Here is a 24884-nt window from a genome sequence, read left to right as displayed (position 1 = left end):
CCAGTGCCTTCTCCTGGATTCCGACGTTGCTGAGGCGCTGCACTAGGGTGCGGTGGCAGACCGTGTAGAATGCCGCGGAGAGGTCCAGGAGGATGAGGGCCGCTGTTTCCCCGTTGTCGAGCAAGGCTCGGATGTCGTCAGTGGCTGCGATGAGCGCAGTCTCTGTGCTGTGGTTGACCCGGAAGCCAGACTGCGAGAGGTCGAGGGATCCGTTCGTTTCGAGGAAGGTGGCCAGCTGCTTGTTGACGGTCTTCTCGATGACTTTGGCCGGAAACGGGAGGAGCGAGATGGGGGCGATATTTTTTGAGATCGGTGGGGTCCACTGATGGTTTTTTCAGCAGAGCGCTGAGTCCGGCGTGCTTCCAGCTCTCCGGGAAGGTAGCGGTGTCGAAGGAGGTGTTGATAATGTCCCGCAGGTGGGGTGCAATGACAGCGTCGGCCTTGTTGAAGACGTGGTGAGGGCAGGGGTCGGTTGGAGATCCGGAGTGGATGGAGTTCATCGTGCGGATGGTGTCTTCGGTGCTGATCGGGGTCCAGGCGCGGAGGGTGGTGGTGAGGGGCGTTAGTGCGGTCCTGGGGTGCGTCGGTTGTAGGCTGAAGCTGTTGTGTATGTCTGTGAACTTGTTGTGGAAGTAGGAGGCGAGGGAGTTGCAGAGGTCTTGTGATGGGGTGATGTCGTTGTTTCCGGCGTTGGGGTTGGAGAGCTCTTTGACGATGTTGAAGAGTTCCTTGCTGTTGTGTGCGTTGTTGTCCAGTCGTTCCTTGAATGCTGTTTTCTTGGTGGTGTGGATCAGTTGATGGTGTTTTCGGGTGGCGAGCTTGAGGGTGGCCCTGTTGTCTGGCGTTGGGGCTCTGCGCCAGGCTTTCTCGAGGGAGGGAGGGTTGGGGTGAAAAATGGGAAAAGGAGGGAATGGTGCAATATGGAAAGAAGACAAAAAGAGCAAACGATTGTAAAAATATCTGATCAGTTTCTTGTTGCAGGTGGCTTTTTTCAATTAGATGATGAACATTAGAATATGTACAATGAGTGTTGGCGGCTTGAACGACTGGAAGAAAAGGCAAAGACTAGAATATGTGGTGAAGCACAATAAAATAGATGCTCTCTGTCTTCAGGAGACCCATCTCCCCTGGGCTAAGAGAAATCTACTACTTTTAAAAGGCTACGAGCTGGTGGCATGCTCAACACAATCCTCAACTATTAGGAGAGTTGCCATTTTAGCAAGAACTGCTCTGGGAAAGGCCAGGAAAGTGAAAACGGATAGTAATGGTAGATGGGTAATTGCCGAAATGGATCTGGGTTTTACAATTTGTGGAATATATGGCTCGAATGAAGATGATCCCGAAATTTTTGATTTCTTAGAAGTAGAGCTGGCTAGTTGGCCTACCCCTTTAGTGGTTACAGGGGATTTAAATATTTCATCAGATTGGGGTAATGGAATATTCTACGTGGGACGGAAACCTAGAGTTTTTAGATCAGTCCAGGCCCTTATTAGCTCGCATGGGCTGCAGGATGTATGGCGAACAAAAGAACCCCAGAACCCGGGCTATACATATTTCTCAAACCCTGCTCAGAAGTACTCAAAACTAGATTACCTTTTTATCTCCTCTTCAGAAATTGAGAAGGTGGAGATTATCAAACTCCCAAGAGCGATCTCAGACCATAACCCGCTGTTGCTAATATATGATCTGGAAAGAATGTAGAGGTCAAAGTCATATTGAACATTTGAAAGGAGATTGATGGCAGACGATAGGTTTGTAGATCACTTGAATAAATGGGTGGGAGAATACTTTACAGCAAATAGGTATAGCACATCACGGAATGGGGTCTGGGAGGCTTTTAAAGCCGCTTTAAGGGGAGAGACGATTAGCTGCTCTGCCAGGCTTAGAAGAGAGGACAGGGCGGAGGCAGAGAAACTTATGGGTATGCTATCTACTGCGGAAGAACAACATATCAGAGATATTGCCTCCGGTGGAGAAGGTAAGGAAAGCCATAATGTATTGGTCGCAGTTAAAGCGGCATTGCAGAAGGAGGTAACACAAAGGGCAATAAGGGATTTTCAATCTTCTAGGGCAAAAAGATATGAAACAGGAGAGCAAGCCGGTAGAGCCCTTGCCCTGCGGTTAAGGCAGGAAAAATCTAAAAATCATATCACTTGCATTGAGGAAGATGGTAATACCTAAACGGAAATTAAGGATGTACTGAGGGTATTTGAGAATTTTTATAAAAAACTGTATGATGCGGGCGATACTGGGAGCAACCAGGGGGAGGAATATCCAGATAATGGTCCTTGTTTGAATGGTGTAATCAGAGCGGACCTTGATAAAGATATATCATATGCCGAGGTGCTGTCCGCATTGCGGGAGCTAGCGCCTAGAAAAGCCGCTGGCCCAGATGGAATCCCTGTGGAGGTGTACAAAGCAATAGAACGTGAGATTGTTCCAATGTTGGTCGACCTTTTTAATGGGATTGTATACTCAGGGGTAGTACCTGAGTCGTGGAAGGAAACCAACATTATAATCTTTCACAAAAAGGGGAAACCAGCAGAGAAACCAGGATCCTACCGTCCAATATCGTTGATTAACACCGATACAAAGCTCTATTCAAAGATCTGGGCTAACGATTGGGCAGGATCATTGGTGGTCTTGTCTCCCCGTGGAAGCATGGGTTTGTTCCAGGACGGGGCACAACAGACCATACATGTAGAGCTATAACCTTATTTGATGCCCAGGATGCCACGGAGGGGAGATCGCCATGATCCTGCTCGACGCAGAGAAAGCGTTCAATCGCGTTGATTGGAGCTTTCTCTGGGGAATATTGGCAGGAAGGGGCTTCGGGGAGAAAGTCATCAGAGCGCTCAAAGCCATGTATGTGGATCCGGCTGCTAGAGTTACGGTTATGGGGGAAAAGTCGGATACATTTACTATAAAGAGAGGGACGCGCCAGGGCTGCCCCTGTTCCCCTATCCTCTTCTCTTTGTATATTGAGCCCCTTATCCAGAGAATATTAGAGAGCCCAAGTATCCCTCCTGTGATTTTTAACGGCCATGTTAATAAGTTACTAGCCTATGCTGATGACTTGGCTATACTCACAACGAATCCCCAGCAGGCTTTACCGGCTCTGGTACAGATGGCGAAGGTTTTTGGTGAGGGCTCTGGGTACCTCCTAAATGAATCCAAAACACAGATAATCTGTTAAAAAAATATTGTGAAATCCGATTCTAGATTTGTGGACTCAGCGGTTTATTTAGGGGTAAAAATTAATGCATCAGTTGGAAGAATAGTAGAAGAGAACTACCTCCCTTCAATCAAATCTATAGAGACCTAATTGAAAAGAATTGATGTATTGCATCTTTCTTTGGTAGGCAGGGTCAATGCTATAAAAATGTTAATGTTCCCTTTGAGTGTTGTATCTCTTTAGGGCTATACCCCTTCTTATCGACGATAAAATAATGAATCGTTTGAGTCCGTTTTTATAAGGTTTATATGGCAGTACGGCAACATAAGACGCTCTACTAGCTTTTTGTCACTGTCGAGGGAAAGGGGTGGTATGGCACTCCCAAATCTTAGATTGTACCATTGGTCTTGCCTTCTGATCCAAATGTCTATTTTGTTTCAATCTGATGTCAGACCCGTTGGGGAAAATTCAAACTCTGGGATCCAGGGTCCACCCCCAATTTATGAGATGTTGTTGGGAGGGAAAGCCACCGGCTTATTGTTGCGTGAAGTCGAACGTAGGTTTTATAAGAAGGCACGCTTTAAGACTTTATATGGGGCCTGGTCCATCTGGAAAACTATCTTGAAACACTTTAATGCCCCGAAAGTAAACTCTTATTTACACTTGGGAAACTCATGTCTGCTTCCGCAATTGAGGGCAGATAGGAATCTCCAGGCTTGGAACCGAATGGGGGTTAAGACTATTGGAGATGTCATGGAGGGGGATAAGATTATGGGGTTCGAGGACCTGCAAAAGCGGTTTGGCATTCCGGCTAACCAGTGGTTTCTTTATGGACAAATTGCCCGCACTTTAAGGGCCCTAAGACCTAAACTGAAGCCCAAGGTAGATATTCCTGTTGTTGAGGCCCTGGTTAGAGGGTGCAGAAAGATTAAAGTGATTAATGACCTTCTGGTAGTGAGGATTCAGGATGACATCGGGAAAATGGAAAGTGCTTGGGCTACTAAACTGGGAAACCCCGATGTCGATTTAGACCTTGCTCTTGGTTTAAATAAAAAGCTTTTTCGGGCTTCTAACCTACGGGGTCAGCATTATAAAACAGTTTTTAATGTGTACCATACTCCGGCTAAATTATTTGCATGGGGTGTTAGGTCCGATGATTGCTGCCCTAGATGTAACTCACCTCAAGCAGATTTAGTACATATGTTTGTCACCTGTGATAGGCTGGATCCACTCAAGGATGAGATCATGAAATTCTGGGAGGGGCTGCTAGGTCACAAGATCTATCTATCCCCTACGCTGGTATTAATGGGTACAGACTCAAAATTGGCTGTGGAAGAGGATGAGGAAGCCCTACTTTTAGGTCGAGATAATATCCGGTCTGCCGAAGGCAGACCGGAAGTCCGAGATTTATTGTCAGTAAGAGGGCTGCTTTATCCCTCCCTCTTTTTGGCTCTCCCTCCATTGGCTGGCTTCCTAAACGGAGGCCATCAATTGGAGGAGAGAGCCGTCCCTCCGAATAGGTTCCATCTTTTTCGGATTTGGGGGCGTACATTTTGCTGTTCTTTTCACCAGTGATGTCACCCGTCACTCAGAACAACAAAACACACGCCCCCGAATGCGGAAATTACCATGCTTTCTCCGAGGCATTTCTGCTTTGCCTCGGAGAAAGACGGTGGTGGTTTCCAGAGCTGCTCTGCTCGTCCCCCCTCCCTCCGCAGCTCTCCTCTGTCCCGCTCCCCCCCCCTCCGCCCGCAGCTCTCCTCTGTCCGGCTCCCCCCCTCCCTCCGCCCGCAGCTCTCCTCCGTCCCGCTCCCCCCCCTCCCTCAGCCCGCAGCTCTCCACCGTCCTGCTCTCCCCCCTCCCTCCGCCCGCCTGCTAAAAGGGGTGAAACAAACTGACTCGGGTGGACTTGTCTTGTTTCACGTTGTTCAGCTCAGCCACTACATGAATATATTGTCCTGTGTTTCCTTTTACATCATTTACTTTAAAGGTTTAATGAGGCCCCATATATTTATTTATCGAGTCAATGGTAGTCACATTGTCGATTCTCCAACAACAAATAGCTAAGTTGCCCCTACTGGGCTTGAAATCTTCCCTACAGATGACACAGAGCTATGCTGGGAGCACGTTAACCCCCTGAGCTATCCATCTTGCTGCATGGACACTGCAGCCCGCGGCAGTCCCCCTCGGTTGTAATTTAAGGCTGGCCTCTACCTCCAGAAGCGACGGAGGCTCCTGTTTTCATGACCCTGCCTGAGGTGGGGGGGGGGGGGGCTTTTTTCAGAGCATCGCCCTCTGATGTCTTCAGACCATGACTGTACCAGCCTAGAGCCTGGGTGGCACCCTGCCCCCATCTTCCCCACCCCTGTCCCACTGGCTCCTGTGACACACTCGCTTTAAAGACTCGTCAAACACAGAACAGAGGAGCCGTGGCCTTTGATCTGCTCCTGGGTCCTTGAAACCCGATAGGCTGAACTCCCACCAAAGTTCCCATAAAACCCGAGTGTTTTTGTTGAATGTTTTTGTCTCGGTGTTCCCATCATGTTTATCCGGATGCTCACGGAGGTAGGACACAGCATCAAGATAGCTCAGTGAGTTCATGTGCCGGTAGCAGAGCTACTGTGTGACTGTGACTTTACTGCATAGCGCTTCAGCTTCAACTTCTACAGTTTCTAAGCGCTGTAAATGACAGATGATGCGAGTAGTACCGCTTCTATCGAATATATTAAAATACCCATTAGCAAGAGTTAATAGCGCCCTCTTTTCGGGAGAAAATTGCTAATTTCTAATTAGGGGCTATTTTTGGTGCGATCCCAGGCCCTGCAGACGAAGTTGTGTAATTATGGGCGGGAATATGATCTGTCGGGGTTTCGGGCCAACCCTGCTGGTTTGGGTTGTGAATGCCTCTCTGGTTTCGGAGAGGACAGGACTCTGTGTGCTATTAATTGGGGACAGAAGCCAGCAGGGTACCAAAAAAATCAAAGCCACCCCATGGGTCGGATATTATTAAGCTGTAATGTCATGGAAACAGTCCATTGTCACCCGGGGCTTCATATATATATTACCTAATACTGTTCTTAAACGGTTGCAATAGCTAACAATGGGATGGATTCTAAAAAATATATACATGTACATCTGTAGTAGGTTTACTCCTAGGTTTGGGCTTATATTTACTCATTTTTTAAACTCATAAATGATTCCAGGAGTTCTCCTGAAAAAAGCTTTGTGAATTCAAACTTCCTCAATCCCGAAGGGAGTTTTGGAAGAAAATCTATAAACATTGTACAGCTACGCATGCAAAAATGTCTTGAATGAGTCAGTCGTAGATTTTTTTTTTTAACATCACCTACCCCCTCACCAATTTTGGAGGTATTCCTTGACCATTTAAACTATGGAAATGGATTTACTCCTGCTGTTGCCAGAAGTAAATCTGTAACAATCTCCAAAAGGAGAATGAGCTGAGAAAACACTTATGAAAACTCCAAAACAGGAGCGTAGCAGGACATGCTAGCCACAGGACACTCAACGAACGCCTTATGGAAGATTTATTCACGCAAAAATACGTGTGTGAGAAAATATTTTTAAAAGCGTAAAGCCAAGTAAAGTTTTTTGAATGATAAAACTATGCTGTGCACATACACAAAGGCGATTTCTGCACGATAATTAAACGTGCACATGATAATTGCCTGACACTCTGCGTGAACTTGATTTGCAAGGAATAACACAGTAGGGCCCGTACGGTTCACGAAGATAGTTTCACAATTAAATTGAACTTGCATTAACAAGTGTATTGATTTGCGAGCAAGGGAGAAGTCAGAGAATTGAAACGTCCCTCACTTTGAACCAAAGCTCTTAAGGCACGAAGCAAGTCACTGTGATCCTCCCCATAGGAGCTCTATTGTCTCTTCCACCCAAGCATCTATCCTTTCATCATTCACCCACTGATATCCATCATTTCACCTTTACATTCTGCCATCCATTCATTCTTTCATCTATCAGTCAGTCTCTCACCATTCTGTCTGTACGCCCAGTCATCTCCAAACCTATCCATCTATCTTCAAACCTATCCATAAGCCCATCCATCCTTTCTTCCATCCCGCCATCCATCCTTTCACTTAAATCCCTCTATCCACCCTTTCACTCATCCATCCATCCGTCCACCCATCCAAACTTTGACTCCAAACATCACCCCTTTCACTCATTCATCCATCCACCCTTCACCCAGCCTTCCATCCTTTCACTCTTCCATTCCTCCGAACACCCTTTCACTCATTCACCCATCATTTCATTCACCCATCCAGTCAATAAATCCCGCCTTTCATCCATACATCCTCCCTTTCATTCATCCATCGACTCTCTCACTCATCCATTCTTACAGCCATTCTTTCACTCATCTATCTTTACACTAATTCTTTTAATCATCCATCCATCGATACTTTCAATCATCCACCCTTTCACTCAGTCCATCCATCCACCCATTCATTCTATCCATCAATCCATCTATCTGTCCATCTGCCGCTTCACTCATCCATCAATCCTTCAACACATCCATTCTTACGTTCTTCCTCCCACCCTTTCATGCAGTCCATCCAGCCACCCTTTTACTCATCCAACAATTCCATCACAGTGAGTGCAGAGTAGTGAGTGCAGAGTAGTGAGTGCAGAGTAGTGAGTGCAGGGTAGTGAGTGCTGTTGAGTGCAGAGTGCTGTGTGCTGTTGAGTGCAGAGTGCGGTGTGCTGTTGAGTGCAGAGTGCAGAGTGCTGTTGAGTGCAGAGTGCTGTGTGCTGTTGAGTGCAGAGTGCTGTGTGCTGTTGAGTGCAGAGTGCTGTGTGCTGTTGAGTGCAGAGTGCTGTGTATTGGCAATGTAAATGACAATGCCATTTATTTATGATTTACAGAAAAAAAAATGAAATGTCATGAGCAATGCCAATAGCTCTACCTTTAATGATGCCGAGACCATTGCATTGTAAATGCTTGTTATGTCAGTAGCTGTGCTTCGAATACTGATTTCAGCTGGTTGTAAAGATGCAATTGCACCCTCCTTGCAGATGTGGCTCTCGAGACTCATGGGTATTCACAATATTGAGTCATGTTTATATGAACTTAAAGGCGGGAGATGGGAAGACGTCTTTGGGCTCCCGTTTTGAAATGGAGGGAGGCCAGAATTTGATCTGGAGTCAGTATTTTATCGGTATATTAATTTGAATGTAAATGAATTGTATTCCCACATCATGAATTGTACATTTGGTTATATATATCTTGAAAATCATGTCCTTGCTATTGTACTTTTGTATCAAATTTTAATGCTCTGTCTGTGTCAATTTAACTGTTGAATCCTTGTATTGCATCTTAACCTTCAATAAAAATAAATAAAAAAAAGACAACTATAAAAAAAGAGGCTATTTTTATTTTTAAAATGAAGACGGAAAGTTTCACGCTAATTTAACTTTTATCTCTGCTAGTTTAGTTAAATCTCTCTGGGCCACGATAGTAAACATGGAAGGAGTGTTTCCTTTTTTAAAACTTCAAAACGAGCATGATGGGTGTAACAGCTTGAGAAGTTAACTGGACGAAGTCTAACACCATCTTGATTTCTCCTTTCATTAACTTTTCATTTGAGAAAGGAGTTACTTCAGATTTATTAAACTGCTTCCTGGTGTCAGTTCTTCTAAGGTAACGCAATTCACTGGAACTGAAGAATTCTTGCCCATTAACACATGGGTTTTAATGGGTGCAACATTTAGTATGGGCTCTCAGAAAGGTTTTGCAAATGGAAGATTTTATCAAACAAAGCAATAAAGGTAACATTTTAGGAGCTGAAATGTGCGTTTACAATGTCAGTTATTTGATCAATTCACGCATTGATTCTGTAAATATCTTGTACACCAGTCTAGCAGCATATCACAAGACAAGGATTTGAAAAGTTCAAAAAGTGGCTGACACGATCGTTTTTACCTTGTGAATATCTCAACTCATTGCTGAATTTTTATGCTCAAGTAACTCACTCCTGGTTTGTATCAAGTTTACTTTTTTTATGCTGACTTTATTTTCAAGTTTGCATGGTCTGGGGCCTGAATATTTGGAAAACAAAATAGTCTGGTGTCGCTCCACAAAAAATTGAGATCAGCCAAACTGAACTAGTTCATGTGCTCAATGCTAAACGTTTGGGTCTCTTTGGAGTTCCTCCTATATTCTTTCCTCTTCTAAGAATTAACTCATTATTGCTGAGATTTGGTCAAGGTGTTCTGCGTGGACAAACAACTATGACTGCGTGAAATACACACTACAGTGTTTAAACGAGACAACAATCCAATGTAAAGAAACATTACTGTCTTAGTAGAACCGCATAAGGTCCTTTTCAAAGGTACTTCGTCTTCTAGGTGCACAGAATGATACTTCCAGTCTGGCATCAGTCCAGACTTTCAGTGCCTACATTTTCTCTACCAACGTGTATGCAGTGCCCAAGAAGCTAAAAACTGCCAAACTTCAGTAGACACAGTGAGTACAGGGCACCAAGGGTGCGAACCTACCATCAAACATTCTGTTTACATTGTTAGTTTTTCATCTTACTCAGTAGTAAGTCTCTATGGAATCTCTCTATTTGTACCCAATTTCATGTTTATTATGTCTTCCATCACATTAACTTTATTTCTAGAAAGCTATGTAAACCATCCATTTCACCTAATTTGTTTTGGATTTTTTCTATTGGTAAAGATTGACATTGTAAGCATTAAAGTAATTGTCCTTGCTCATACATTGGTATGTTCTAAACTGGATCGAGACTGCGGGTTCCTGAGTTGTGAACTAGGGCCTAATCATAAATACAATATGCCACATTGTCCTGTAAAAGGTCTTGACCATATGAACAGATCTCTTTTGCTGTAAAGTCAAGTTGGAAGATTGTTGTTCTCTCCTGAGGGAAGGAATCCAAGTAAAGGTCCATTAATTAGATTTAGGCACATGGATACCAGGGCAGTTAAAATGTACATTTTTCTTCTTACATTTAAAAGTGAGGCTACAGGAAAGAGTCAGTGATGCCCAACACTGGTGTGCACTTGTAGTTGTGTTGCCTTGCCTGGGAGCAGTTGCACCATAAAGCTTGCACGATTGGTTGGTTGGTGCGTGTATGTGTGTAGCGTAGTATGTTCTGTGTGGAAATAGATGGATGTGGTGGTGGGTAAGACCCACTTTGATGGTATGACACCAACAATGTATTAAGTTTTGAAAATAAGAGTGTATTTTGTATTATTTAATAGAGAAGGACACAGCGTACGGAATTCACACAAATGATAATGTTTGTTTGGTAAACACAGGATCAAGGTTGACAAAGACTCCTACCCTCTCCTGCACATCCCACAAGACACAAAAATATACCAAGATAGGATTTCGTCTTTCTGCAAAACACTTGGACCATCCCAGTGCCATACATGCTAATTTCCTTGGTTTTTAAAAAGAAATAAATTAGGCAGGTCACACCTCTATCAACAGTAAGTAACATTTCTGTAACATTTCTATAGGGTGGCTGCCACCCAACGGGTATCCTGGCGCTGGGATTACCACTAAAGGAACACTGTGCGTAACTGAAAAGGTCGGGTCGAGGGACTGAATATTGTCTTTTCCTTGTTATGGTCACTATTATATTTTTATAATTGTGTAGCACAGATTGATCATAAGCCCTCACGAGGAGCCCCTTTACTCACCCATAGATGCATGAAATGTCAATCACCACGTCGATCATGTCGCAGCAGAGCTCGTATGTTTGCATATCTACAGGAGTGCTGTCTGTCGCGATATAAATCTTGCTGACTACATCAAATAGGAATGCTTTCTCGATACCAGAATTCTGTAATACAGAACATAGCTATTTATTTTTTCTTATTAGAATGCAGATCCCATTTTATTTATTTGTTGAAACAGATGCTTCTTCAATGCACTTATAAACATCTCAGAAACAGAATATGTTTAAATCCCTGTCATGATCCAATTTCACCAGTTCACATCTTACATTCATTTCCACTACATGACTGTACAAATCGAACTACTGGCAGCCATTGCAGTGTTACTTTTGGAGCATGAATAAATATCTGGTCATTGCAAATGTAATACATGCCTTGCATTTCACAGCATACACTAGCTATTACTCTAAAGGAATAGAAGTCAGACTCCATGTGAAACATTTGACCAGACCTATGTCAGGTATGCAAAACAGTTACTTTCAATTTCTTACTAAACAAATCTTAAGCATACCAATGCCCTTTTCAGCAGCCTTAGGTGCTGCTGGTGTGCCCATGCAACTACTTTTGGCCTTCAGCCATTAGGTTTCATAGCTTTTTCATGGCTTACTCTTGCTTGGATGGTCTGGTCAAGGCATTTTGAGGATTATTAAATTTTCCTATTTATTTTCCCATTGGAGATGGTGCTCAAGTAGTCCTTGTGGTAGAATGCAGAACCAACATAGAGTGTAGCTTGTCATTCGAAGTCAGTGCGTGTTCTTAGATATATGTAATGACAGGTGACACTTTAATCACTGTTTTAAAGTGTGTTGTTTAGGTTCGGACTCCTGTGTGGCTAAGGCAATTCACTTGTAACTCTTGCATGTTTATTTGTTGTACTTTGATGACTTGATAACATGTTGGATTGATAGCTTTTTGGGTCACAAAGAAAAAAGACATTCGCACACACATAAGCTATCCTACAGCTGCACTGAAAATACTAACGCTATGATTAAATGGTTCTACTATTCTGTAGTATACCTTTTAAGCCAACTACTTACAATGCAGACGTTATCTTCTGTCTCCTTTAATTACAATCTTATAAGATGGGTACATCTTTGCCTTGCTAATAAAGTCTGATCAACAAAGGGTCACTACTACCGTCTTTCATATTGTTGTAGAGCAAGAGATTGCTTCATTATGGTTGCTTCTAAGTATGCTGGCAGCAAAACACACAGAGTACCACAGCTTTTACCAAACCATTCCCCAAACAGAATTACCAGACTAATGGCTTTGACACTGCATGTTTAGGAGAATCAAGACCTATTGGTATTGCCAATGCTTGCTTTTCTAGTAGGGAAAAACATAATTTAATGTATATTCTTGAACCACCAAAGCAGTCAGAAAAGAGCTGTGAGGGGGATAACACCAGTATGAAGCGTTCATTGCTAACTGTCGAGGTGAACATAGTCATGTACTGCAAGAACATGGCTTTCAGGGGAGGGGTAGTCCATGAGAGCACATGTACAGAAGAACCGTGAGCATCCCTTGGTGCTTTGTACTTTGGGATGAACCATCTCATCATAAGGGAGACTAATAAACTCTGAATTTAGATACAGGATGAAACTGTCCACTCTTGGAAGACACTCATGCAAACAATGTGTGCCCTCAATGTAAAATTAGTAACTTTTGTACAAAGACCACAATGAAGAGGACAAAGTGCCAACAGGATGCACATCTATCTTTTCATCTTTGCTCAGAGAATCATGGCCTGACTTGCATGACCTACATTTTTATCTAAATGCTAAGGTGCTGAAGCCCATAAAGGCAGCCATTCTAAGTTCCAAGACCAGATCAGCTGATGCAGGAGAATGGACTAACAGGCTAGATAAGATAACCAGAGGTTCTTGTCAGCCTAGATGTCCTACCACAGCCTATACAATTTGGTCGGGATCAAGATTACGAATGGACATTAGATGATGGCCAATAAGCACACATTGGTGAATACAGGTGTAGTGTTGAATAGGAATGGAAAGTGACAGTAGAAATGTGACACTGCATGAAAGCTTTGTGGTTGAGAATCGTTTAAGAAGATCCCACGGTCTGTTTCTATGATGTTCTTTTTTAAGCATAATGTGATGTTGATATCTATACATGAATGTAAATTGTAAACACCTACTGTCTCTCTTTAACTCGTGTTCCTGTGTCCATGGGATCATATAGGCCACACACATCTCAGGGCATGACTGCTTTTGGGTGATGATAGAGCAGAGTTAGGCGAGTACCAGAATACAGACAAAGTGGAACGTAGCCCCCCTGCTCCCAAACTCTTCCCCATGTGAGACAAAATGTAGTGCCTAACTCTAAAGAGCAGTCTTGCCCATTGTTAACCCTGTCCTCCACAAAATACTGAATGCTTAATAGGACTCTACTACTGTCCCGTTGAGGTGGAAACAGGCCCTTCATATTCCACTGCTAAAAAAGCCTAATGCTAACCCTAAATCACTCAGCAATTCTGGACCTATCTCCTTCTTCCCTGCAGGGTCCAATATGTTGGGAAAGGCAGTCAATAAACAGATCTGTTGGTTTTTGGAATCCAATAACGTCCTACATGATGCGCAGTCTGGATTTTGGCTAGGCTGCGGCACTGAGACCGCACTTCTGGTGGTCTTCAAATTCATCAAGCTCAACCTAGACTGGGGTGCATCAGCTATGATCATTCGTTCAGACCGATCATCTGCTTTGGATGCGGTTTCACACCGCAACCTGCTGAACAGACATGATTGGAATTCAGGAGAAGGTATTGGCCAGGATTGCTTCATATTTGGAGGATAGATTGCAGGCAGTGTTTCTTCCGCCCTTTCTCTCTGACCCCAGGCCTCTCCAGCATGGGGTTCCACAGGGCTCTGTCCTGTGCCCTGTGTTTTTTAATATCTATCCCTTGGACAAGCTGGTAGAATACTGGGATCTGAAGATAACATATGCAGAGATACACAGCTTTTTGCTCTCTTTTCAGGAAGGTGCGCATGTCGCCTTTGAGGCCTTTAAAAATTGCCTCAAGGTTGTCAGCACTTGTATCGGCGTGATCTGCCTCAAGCTTAATTCCGAAAAATGGAAGTTCTATTTTTTGGTACCAGCAAAATCCCGGATTCTATTAGCTGGTGTCTGTCTGAGTTGGGGCTGCTTCTTCCCCTTTGTCCTGTGTTAGAAATCTGGACATCAAATTTGATTCCGCTCTGTCATTCGAATGACAGGTCAGGGCACTCTCAGCTAGTTACTGATAAAGCAGAAGTTTTTCCTCTAATGAATTTACGAAATTTTACAAGGTAAAAAGGATTTTGTGACACTACATTACATGAAGAATGACAAAACGTGTGTTAAGCGCCACATTTCTAGAAATGACAAAAACGTAGTTTTAATTTAGATACTGCATCGTAAAAGCATGCAGAATGTTAGAATGAGTTTCTTACATTTATTTTTAATAAAAAGATGTGAATTTTAACACAATGACGTAATCTTGTGAATAACCAATGTGATTATTACGGAAACTAAGACATTTATATGTGAAAATGAAAACATTTCACGTATTAGAGATAAATAGTGCATTAAATTGTGTAACTTGGGAGGGGGGAGAGGGAGGCAAGCAAAACCGACACCATTTTGTGTGTGAAAAAGGCCGCTTTATTGAAACAGGTGCACTTCACATTATTTCCCAACTGGCAAACCGCCTTACAAAACTATTTCCTCTCTAGACATCAAATTACCTGACCCCCTTTTTGTCTTTCTCCCTCCACCCCTAAGAACCCACATGATAATATCCCTCCACCCGCAACATTACAATATATATATATATCACAGCTTTTACATCCTATGAGTATCCAACTTTGTCCCCTACCTATTCACTCCAAACCCTCACAAATGCTACCTTCCTGTCTGTCCTCTTGCAACTGTAACCAAAACTACCCTCTAATGTAACCCCCAACTATTTACCCCTTTCCCCGCTCCCGGTCCCCAAGTCCCCAACTTAACGTCAAAAACCGAACTCCAGCCAAACTTGGCCAAAATCCCCACCAAAACTCCGCCTGCACCTGCTTCCAGCGACGAAACCATACAAACATCTTCCTCCCCAGTGTACCTGTCCCAATGCAGCCGCCAACCAGAAACCTTACAAATTGGGTGGGAGGGAGGGACTAAAACTATCTCTTCTCCCAGCCACCAGGTACAGTTACCTAAAATGGTGGCTGGGAGCGTGGTGAGACGCCCTAAATACCCCCACGCCGATACTGGCGTAGCGTACGCTTTGGGCTGCCCCTGGTTCAAACCAAAAGCAGCCCAACGACAAAATGGCAGCGCCCATGCTGCGCTCCCTCCCCCTCCCAAAACTGCCCGGGGGGCAGACCTCGCGGCTCGGTTGCCCCCCAAACCCCTCTTGGGAGGGGGAGAGGGAGGCAAGCAAAACCGACACCATTTTGTGTGTGAAAAAGGCCGCTTTATTGAAGCAGGTGCACTTCACATTATTTCCCAACTGGCAAACCGCCTTACAAAACTATTTCCTCTCTAGACATCAAATTACCTGACCCCCCCTTTTTGTCTTTCTCCCTCCACCCCTTAGAACCCACATGATAATATCCCTCCACCCGCAACATTACAATATATATATATCACAGCTTTTACATCCTATGAGTATCCAACTTTGTCCGCTACCTATTAACTCCAAACCCTCACAAATGCTACCTTCCTGTCTGTCCTCTTACAACTGTAACCAAAACTACCCTCTAATGTAACCCCCAACTATTTACCCCTTTCCCCGCTCCCGGTCCCCAAGTCCCCAACTTAACGCCAAAAACCGAACTCCAGCCAAACTTGGCCAACATCCCCACCAAAACTCCGCCACCCAGGGAAAGGTGGTTTGCCGGTGAATACCCCGCCTCCCCCTTTCCCTGCCCCCCCACCCCCGAAGAAACTCTTTTCCCGACCAGACTCCCGCCGCGCACCCCAACCAACACAGCTCCTACTCCCGGCGCACGCCCAGCAAACGAGACAACACTTCTCGGAGTTCTAACAAGTACAGGTCCATCCCCATCCTCGAGAGATGCACCCCATCACCCCTGAACATCTCCGGTGCGTCATAATGAATATCCCGATGCCAAATCCTCGTGTACCCAAGATGTCGACAAAACCGGACCATCTCCACATTGATCTTTTTCCGAGCCTTATCGACAGCCTGCGGCCGACTCGCCCCGCGCCATACCCTCCTCGGAACCAGCTCCGTCCATACCACTGAACACCCGGCCCAACTCCTCCGCAATTCCGCCAGGTCCCTCCGCATCGCCCTCATCAACACCAAGCCGGTCTCCCTGACCATATCGTTTTCCCCCAAAAGGAGAACCAAAACATCCGGGCACCGACCCTGTGCACCATGCCGTTTAACGTGGCCATCAACTCCTTCCACCGCATACCCCCCCTCCCCAACCACACCACCTGAAACAGTGCCGGGTTGAAACCTAGGTTCTCCCCGAAATAGCTGTCCTGGGCATGCAACTTCGCCCTCTTCACAAAAGAATGGCCCACCATCCAGATCAACATGCCCTGAGCCACCGGGCCTGCCACCGAACCTGAAACGAAAAACAGATGTGAGTAACATAGTCCCCCTCCAACCTAACGCACGTTCTTTCAAACCAGCTCCGGGCCTCGCACATACCGCCTGTAGCAAGCCGAGGACCACCTTCCCAACCGCATGATGGCACCTCTCCCCCACCCTCGCCTATGCGCCTCCGTTGCCGCCCCAATTCTAAAAGAGTGGGTGCCATACTGCCCGCCATCTACCCCCAGTCTGCTCAGGGCCTTCCTCAACACCCCCAACAACTGTGCCCCCGTTGCCTGTGCACCATCCGTATGTCGAAAAACCAAACCGTCCCCCTGCCGCAATCCGCTCCAATTCCACCCCCAGCGCACAGGGCATGCCACTCCACCCCCCTCCTGCAGTGACACCCAGGTGCCCACCCCCCTCTGATCCGTCTTCGACCGCCGCAGCCAAATGCGCACCGCCCTATGCTCCAGTTGTATTTCATACCAACTCACTCCCTGACCCCCTCTCCCGCCCACCAGCTCGGACATCCGAAACGCCCCCGCAAACATCCACACCATCAGTGTCGCAAACAAACACTCCTCCCTCTCGTCCCAGCACACCCCACGTAGCACCGCCAGCACTCTCCCCAACAAATCTTCCGTCAGCGGCCGCCGCAAAGCCCCCACCCGCCTGCATTCCCGGGCCCAGCCTTCCAACATCCTCACCCCGAGCTCTCCCGCGGACGGTGCGTACCCCCAGTACCACTTTCCCATGAATGCCACCCCTGCCAACTTGCCGGCTATGGTCACCTTCCTGAGGCCCCTATCAATCAATGAGAGCACATAGCGCACCACATCCTCCTGTCTCGCCGCTCCTGGCGGCCGCCAGCACGCCCCGGACACCAAGAACTCCCCCCAAGCCGAAACATACATTGCTCTGGTCGAGTTCGCCAATGATCCTAGAACCAGCTGTAACATCCGGTGTTGCCCACTTGCCACAGCTGCGCCGGCATCGGCGTCGGATCCTGATCCGCGTCCACAGCCAACCCACGGAATCTCCCCCACTGCGAACGAGACAAGGCATCCGCAATGTCATTGTCAACTCCCGGGACGTGCACCGCGCGAAAGGCAATGTCATGACGCAAACATCCGAGCACAAACACACGCAGCAGCTTCAACACTTGTTCATCCCTAGCAGACTGGCGGTTCACCACCTGGACCACTGCCATATTGTCCACATGGAACATCACCCTCCTGTGCGCGAGCACCCCACCCCACAGCCAAATCGCTACCACCAAGGGGAACAGTTCAAGAAACGCGATGCTCCGGCCCCCGCCTCTCCACTCCTCGGGCCAACGCTCCGCACACCATTTCCCGGTCCAGTACACGCCATAACCGTCGCTGCCTGCCGCGTCCGAGAAGATCTGTACTTCCCAAACCATGTCCACGTCCCGCTGTAAGGGCACACCGTTGAACTGGTTCAGGAAAAAACACCACATCCGCAAATCCTCCCGCACGCCCGCCGACAGACGCACCCGGTGGTGAGGTGGCCTATTGCCCGCCAGCGCCCTGCCCAAACGCCTACAGAAGGTCCTCCCCACGCGCACCACTCTACATGCAAAATTCAAGTGACCCAACAGCACCTGAATGTCCAGCACCGCCACCTTGTTCTTGGCCACCATCGTTTCCAGCGAGCCCAGCATCTGCCTCTTTTTGTCCTCAGGCAACCGTGCCTCCATGCGCACCGAGTCGAGCTCAATGCCCAAAAATGACAGCGCCGTGCCTGGCCCCACTGTCTTTTCCGGCGCCAAAGGCACCCCTAGGTCCTCCATGAGCTCCTGAAACCTGTCCAGCGCCACCTGGTAGTCTGTGGAGTCTGGGGCCCCGACCAGGAAAAAGTCATCCAAGTAGTGAGTCACTCCCTGGTGACCCGTGCGGTCCGTAAAAAACCACTGGAGGAACGTGTTAAAACACTCAAAAAGGGCACAAGACATGGAGCAGCCCATCGGCAGCGCCTTGTCCACATACCAGCGGCCGCGAAACTGGATCCCCAGTAGGCACCAGTCGTCTGGGTGGACCGGCAGCAGCCGGAAAGCTGACTTAATGTCGCCCTTAGCCATTGTTGCGCCTTGGCCTGTCTGCACCACTAAATCCATCGCCGCCTCCACTGAGGAGTACGACACCGTGGCCTCCTCCTCCGCAATGAAGTCATTCACCGACCTCCCCTCCGGCCAGGACAAATGTTGTATGAGGCGAAACTGACCCACCTCCTTCTTGGGCACCACCCCTATGGGGGACACAATTAAGTGTTCCAATGGCCACTCTGAAAATGGCCCGCCATTCTGCCCTCCTTTTCCAGCTTGGCCTGCACCACCTCCGGGTGCTCCTTCGCGGAACGCAGATTGTCCGCCCAACGCCTCTGACGCGGCCCTGCGTAACCTAGTCGAAACCCCACCCGGAAACCGTTGCGCAAGCACTCCGCGGCCCCCACGTCCGGGTAGGATCTCAGGGCCGCCGCTAATCGATCTAACCTAACCGGAGTACGAGCCGTGTGACCCAGAGCCCCTACCCCCTCGCCCCCCGCCCGCCTGCGGGCGGGTCCCGGGCGCGCACCAACCCAGGGCGCCTGTGCTCCCCCGCGGGTGGGGCCCCAGCAACGCACCACTGGGTGTCCGTACCTACCGCAACCCGAGCAGTCGTGCTTGAAACGGCAGTGCTCTCTGGCACACGCCCCCCGGTTGAAATCCCAGCAGGCGCCCGCCGCTCCGGGTTGGCTTCTGGACCCTGCCCCCATCCCCCCACGGGTGGGGCGCCCCTGAAAGGGCTGGTACACTATTGGCAGACCACTGGCGGTGAAGATAGCCTTCCCAGACCCCGCCAGCCCCATCGTGTGCTGCCATAGGTCGCAGTCCAGCTCCCCCCATTTAGCCTCCGGATCCCACGCCATCCTAGCCCGAAACTCCTCATCGTATTGAGCCCACGCAAACCCCCCCCCTGTGATCTGTGCCTTCCGTACCACGTCCTTGTACTTAAACATAGACACCGACCTCTCCGGGAACTTCTCGCAATAAACACTCGCGAAGATTAGAAACGCCGCCGTCCAATTCTCAATGGTCAAGGGTACTCGTGGCCGCTTCTGTAGCTCATACTCTTCCTCCTTCGACCCCTCCTTCGACCTGACCTCCCTATGCAGTAGTTTCAACAGCTCCACATATTCCCCCTTCCAAATCCTCTCTTTTGTGGATGCCATGAAGTGCGCCCTCAGCGGTTTCGTGACCCCCATATAAGGTAGCCGCTTTATCTTCAGTTCCTTGCTCTCCACTTTGTCACCGCCGTCCCCCCTACCGCCTGTCCCCCCGTCCCGGGCGCGTCCACGGCCGCCGCTGCCGCCGAATGACCCGCCGAGTCCGCCACTGGCTCTTCGGGACCCACCCCTTTATCTGTCACATACCTGCCTTTGCACAGACGATCCCCCCCCACCGCCCCCCCTCCCCCGCCCCCCCTCCCTCACCCCCACTGACACCGTACGCGCCGCACTGCTTTTACCTGGCACCAATGTGTCCCCGCAGCGCTCCACACCACTCCGCTCCCTTGCGGCCCCGTCTCTGGACAGTGTCCAGGCTGCTGTCGCACCCAGGCCCCGTGACACCTGCAAAAAAGAGCTAAGACCATTAGCGGACCCCCGTCCGCCCTCGCCCTCGCCCTCCCTCAACTCTCCTTCTTCAAGGCTCTCATCCTCCCCCTCACATATGTCTACTCCCCCCCAACGATACACTTGGCGCGCCAGTGGCGGCGCCAACTGCACCCTCTGCACCATCCCGTGTCCACCGCTACCACCCGACCACACAAAACAGTCCTCATCCCTGCTGCTCTCTGTCCTCCGCTGGACCCCAGGCCGTGGGGGCCCTGTGGGGGGATGGACCAGCGAGCCCGCCAGGGCCCTTCGTGTGCCGGTCATGTCGAGATCCCTCGCCGTCTCCGGGCCTGTTGCAAGAAACACGGCCCTCCCTTCACCTTGGCGCCGGTCCGCCGCACCAAGCCTGGCCAAGTCCGCAACCCCGCGCTGACCCTCAGCCTGTAACAAAAACGGCACTGCTGATGTGCTGGGTCCCTGCCACTGCGCGGCCCTCCCCCCCTCCTGTCGCCTACCTAGCGTCCCGCGTGACTCGCCCTCCACCTCCTCGTCGCTCCAGGCCAGTCCCCCCACCCCGGCACCCCCGCCTCCGGGGGTACCTCGCCCCCTCCCCTCCACCCGTTCCCCTACCCCCCCACCCGGGACGCCCCTGCTCTGTCCCCACGGCCCTCCCGCAACCCTTCCTCCCACGCCTCAAAAACATCTAGGCCTCTCCAATCCTGCTCCTCCTCTCCCACCTCAATCAAGAGGGGGGACACCCAACCGCTCCCACTCAACTCCTCCCTCCAACCACCCGTTCCCCCCAGCCTGCTGGCCGCCTGCCCCCGCCCCGCCCGCCGCACGCCCCTAGGGCCCCTCCTCTGCCCTCCTGCCTTGCCCCCTCCCCCCACTACACTACCTTCCTGTCTGACAGGCGACTGGCTCTCCCTCCTCCCCCCTCTCAGGGGTTCCCCCACCTGCCCCCTGTCGGGGGGAGCCGCACGCTTCTGCGCCTTTTTCCCCCCCCTCCCTGTGGCTGCCAGGCCATCCGAACCCCCCTCGCCCCGCCCCCCCTGCCTTTTGACGCATGCCCCTACCTCCCGCCCCCGCCTCTGGACCCGCCCCCGCCTCGATCTCCCCGCCGTCTGCCGACGTGCTGGGAAGCTCGCTCCGCTCCAACTGCCGCCCCTGCTGTGCCCGACCTCCCGGCCTTTCACCCCGCCCCGCCACAACCTCCCGGCCTTCCACACGCAGCGCACTCCGGCCCACCCGCTTCGAGGCCGCGGGCTGCCCCGCCCCCCCCCCTGCAGTACGCGGGCCGCGCTCCTGGCATCTGCGCGGCCCCCTGAACCCACCTGCATCTTCGGCGCTTTCCTCGGCGGCGAACACGCCAGGATCGCAGCCGCCACCCTTGTCACGGCGCGCCTCGGCGGGCGCACCGCCGGCGTCGTTCCCACCAGGAGGTCCCTCCGCCCGCCTTGCCGAGCAGGCGAATGGCCTCCAACACACGATAATCACCCTCAGCCGACATCGCTGCACGTAAACCGACTCAAAAGACACGCTCCCTCACTGACACAACAAAAACTATCTCTTCTCCCAGCCACCAGGTACAGTTACCTAAAATGGTGGCTGGGAGCGTGGTGAGACGCCCTAAATACCTCCACGCCGATACTAGCGTAGCGTACGCTTTGGGCTGCCCCTGGTTCCAACCAAAAGCAGCCCAACGACAAAATGGCAGCGCCCATGCTGCGCTCCCTCCCCCTCCCAAAACTGCCCGGGGGGCAGACCTCGCGACTCGGTTGCCCCCCAAACCCCTCATGTGCACTGAAAATGACAAAAAATTAAGTACTACACAAGTTTAGCAAAATAGCATTTCGTAAATCCTTCTAACTGTTGTGTTTTTAATAATGTACACTTTATTGACATACGATGTGCTTGAGAAACTTACAAAAAATATTTGTGAGTGACAGTGAATTAATTGCGATATTATAGATGTGACATTAATACATTTAATTGTAAGATCAATACATTATGCTATGCAATGTAAGATTCATATTTTAGCACAATTTCATCGAGCATGAGTTGTATTTTATGTAGGCCTCAAATCTTGCTTCTTTTTCTAAATGTGATTTTATTAACTGAATAGTCTGAAGCTTATGGGAACTTTTCGTAAAGTTATCACTTGTGTTCCAACTTTCAATTGCTTCCTTTGACATTTGTAGCACAGTCCGACTGTACTGGAAACAAAAACTGTTACATGATAGAAACAATACTTTAGAAACTAGCAGACAAAGGATGTTACTATTAACTTGTTTATTTTCTGAGTGCCAAATTGTTCATATGACTAAACCTACAATGATTCTACCGAAATGACATGTTATGTATTACTTAATTCTTCTGAATTTGTATATGTTTTGCTTACTACATCATCTCATTCTATTGAAGACGACCAACGGGACAGCGTGGTCTGATATTCTTGATGATGCCAGACTTTGGAACTGAACGAGAGAGCCCCTTTTCTTTAGAGGCTTGCTTACCCATCCTGCGGCACAGTGACTGACAGTTTGGACTTCCAGGAACAATGCAAACTGTGATATTATACTGTGATCTGCTGCCAGGTAGTATGCTAGTGTAGTTGAACCTTTCCGGCTGAAAGGGCTTGTATCATACTGCAGTGTCGGACAAAGACAAATACTCTGTCTTGAATTAATTGGAACTGGTCATTTGAAACTCCCTGAACTCGCCTAAGGCTTTGTATGAAGTACAACTGATTTTTCCTGTTGCCTAAATTTTGTTTAAATAACTAGTCTACCTCGGCTGAGGAAGATCAATCCCTATATACTTGGATCTCACAGAGTTTGCTAATGTTTTATTAGAGAACTTGATTTCATTTAAATTTAGGATTGTATGTCTTTTATTTTGATGTTCTGATGTAATTTTAAAATGTGAGATTTAAATTAACTCTGCTGATTCGGACTCATTATTTACTGGTGGGTAAACTCATTTGACTGTTGTTTCTATCAGATTTAAATACGTGGGATTTTGAGTGATAAATATATAAGATTATATGGTAGCAATTATCCTATTCCTGGTCCTCGTTTGATAATTGCTCATCCTTCGAATATTCTAGTCCCTTTCAGCACAGTCCAAGATCCATCGGAGGACCAAAGAGGTTTAACAGGTAGCACAGGGTATAAATGAGATAAGAATAAGGTAGACAAATTATAAAACCAAAAGGCCCCAATATGCCAGCGCTATCAAACTACACTTGGTGCCTGTGGCCTCCCGTAAATAGATTGTTCATGCCCTTGTCATTGCCAAACTGGTCTATGCTAACAGTCTTTATTTTTGACTGCCAGCATACCTTATGCATTAGATGCAGATAATTCAAAATGCCGCAGTGCCTCATTCTCAAGGTCCCGATGCAGCTATCAGTGTCTGCTTACCTTCGCCAGCTGTACTGGCTTCCTGTGGCCAGCCGCATCAGCATTAAGGCTCTTATTTTTGCCTATAGAGCTTTTGAGAATAAAGGACCTCTGTACCGGAGATGTAGACTCAAGGCTTACAGGCAGAGTCGATCTCTCAGGTCTAACTCACAGAGGCTACTCTGCATTCCACGGATCAATAGAGCTAGATGGAGCAGAAGATATTTTACCTTCTTGACAGCAAAACTGTGGAACTCACTGCCATCTAGTTTACGGTTCGCCTCTACAGAAAGGATCTTATGAAAAGGTTTAAAACCCCATTTGTTCAGTGCCTAAACCAGACACAGTGGTCTACTCTTTCCTTGGCAGTCCCCGTTTGCTAACGCCGGGCACTCCTGCCAGAGCAGTCGTGCTGTCGTGTTCTATCTAGGACCCCGATCAATATTGTGACCTTATGCCCCTATACGGCTATAATCAATTCATACCCCTATAATGGCATAAACGATCAGAGCCATATTTCAGAAACTCGTCTCTGCAGCACATTACAGTACATGACACAGCAGAAGCCACTATCTTAGATTCCTAGATTACACACCGAGTTCTTTCAACAGATAAAACCCCCAGCAACCTGGGAAAGCCCCGCTTGCTTTGTTTTTATTAGTAATAGAACTCTAATGAGCACTGTAAGAACGACCAGTTCTTAGTGACATCTTTATTGACGTCTTATGTCCAAAAATTTACGTCAAACAAGGCACCTTTCAGGTATAAATATTACCAACGTTGCCTTAAGCAAGTGCGATGGTGGTGGTGAATATAGGAGCAGAACAGCTGTCCCTTGCAGAGCCCAGCAGATGCGAGAAGCCCACGGACGCTGCCCCTCCTCCTCCTTGACGCGCTGAGAAAGACGCTGTCTTTTCTCCTGCCGAGAAAATCCAGCTCCGGCGTTTCCAGCCTACCCTTGCGGGTAACTGGAATATCGAGTCCTGAGGGGAGATACCAGACCTCCAACATTCTATTCCAGAGGTACGGTGTTGACTAAACCCTTAGAGAGAATTCTTGAAGCAAACCCTTGGCAAAACCAACTTAACTTAAACTGCTACTCACTTACTCCCTCCCAGGTATTAGGCTTAGGTCAGGTACACCGGGGTAGGCGTAGTTAGAAGCACCAGTTGAGGACGTTAGCTAAATGTATATATGAATGTATATATTTTACTCATTTTAACTATCATATGGCTAAGAAACCATATCAATGCTTTTACAGTATTATTTCGCAATACTCCTTTTACTGTACGCACTTTTTATAATAACAAGTCTTGCAATTGTGGCAATTCATTTCTCTTGCATGAAAAGAAAGACTGTTCAATAAATAATACCTTTTATTGAAAACGCC

At 48.1% G+C, this 24884-nt stretch overlaps 1 protein-coding gene across 2 annotated transcripts in view; it reads right to left on the bottom strand.

Moving 5' to 3' along the window:
• RRAGD (Ras related GTP binding D) overlaps positions 1-24884 on the bottom strand; it is a 279849-nt gene that overhangs the window by 55187 nt on the left and 199778 nt on the right. For both annotated transcript variants that reach the window (XM_086926657.1, XM_086926658.1), the window contains exon 5: positions 10877-11019. In XM_086926657.1, the coding sequence (XP_086782783.1) occupies positions 10877-11019 (143 nt within the window). The remainder of the gene's footprint in view (positions 1-10876; positions 11020-24884) is intronic.

The sequence above is a fragment of the Lissotriton vulgaris genome, chromosome 6 (genome assembly GCF_964263255.1).
Source record: "Lissotriton vulgaris chromosome 6, aLisVul1.2, whole genome shotgun sequence".
Classification (NCBI taxonomy): domain Eukaryota; kingdom Metazoa; phylum Chordata; class Amphibia; order Caudata; family Salamandridae; genus Lissotriton; species Lissotriton vulgaris.
This window is presented reverse-complemented; position numbering and strand designations above follow the sequence as displayed.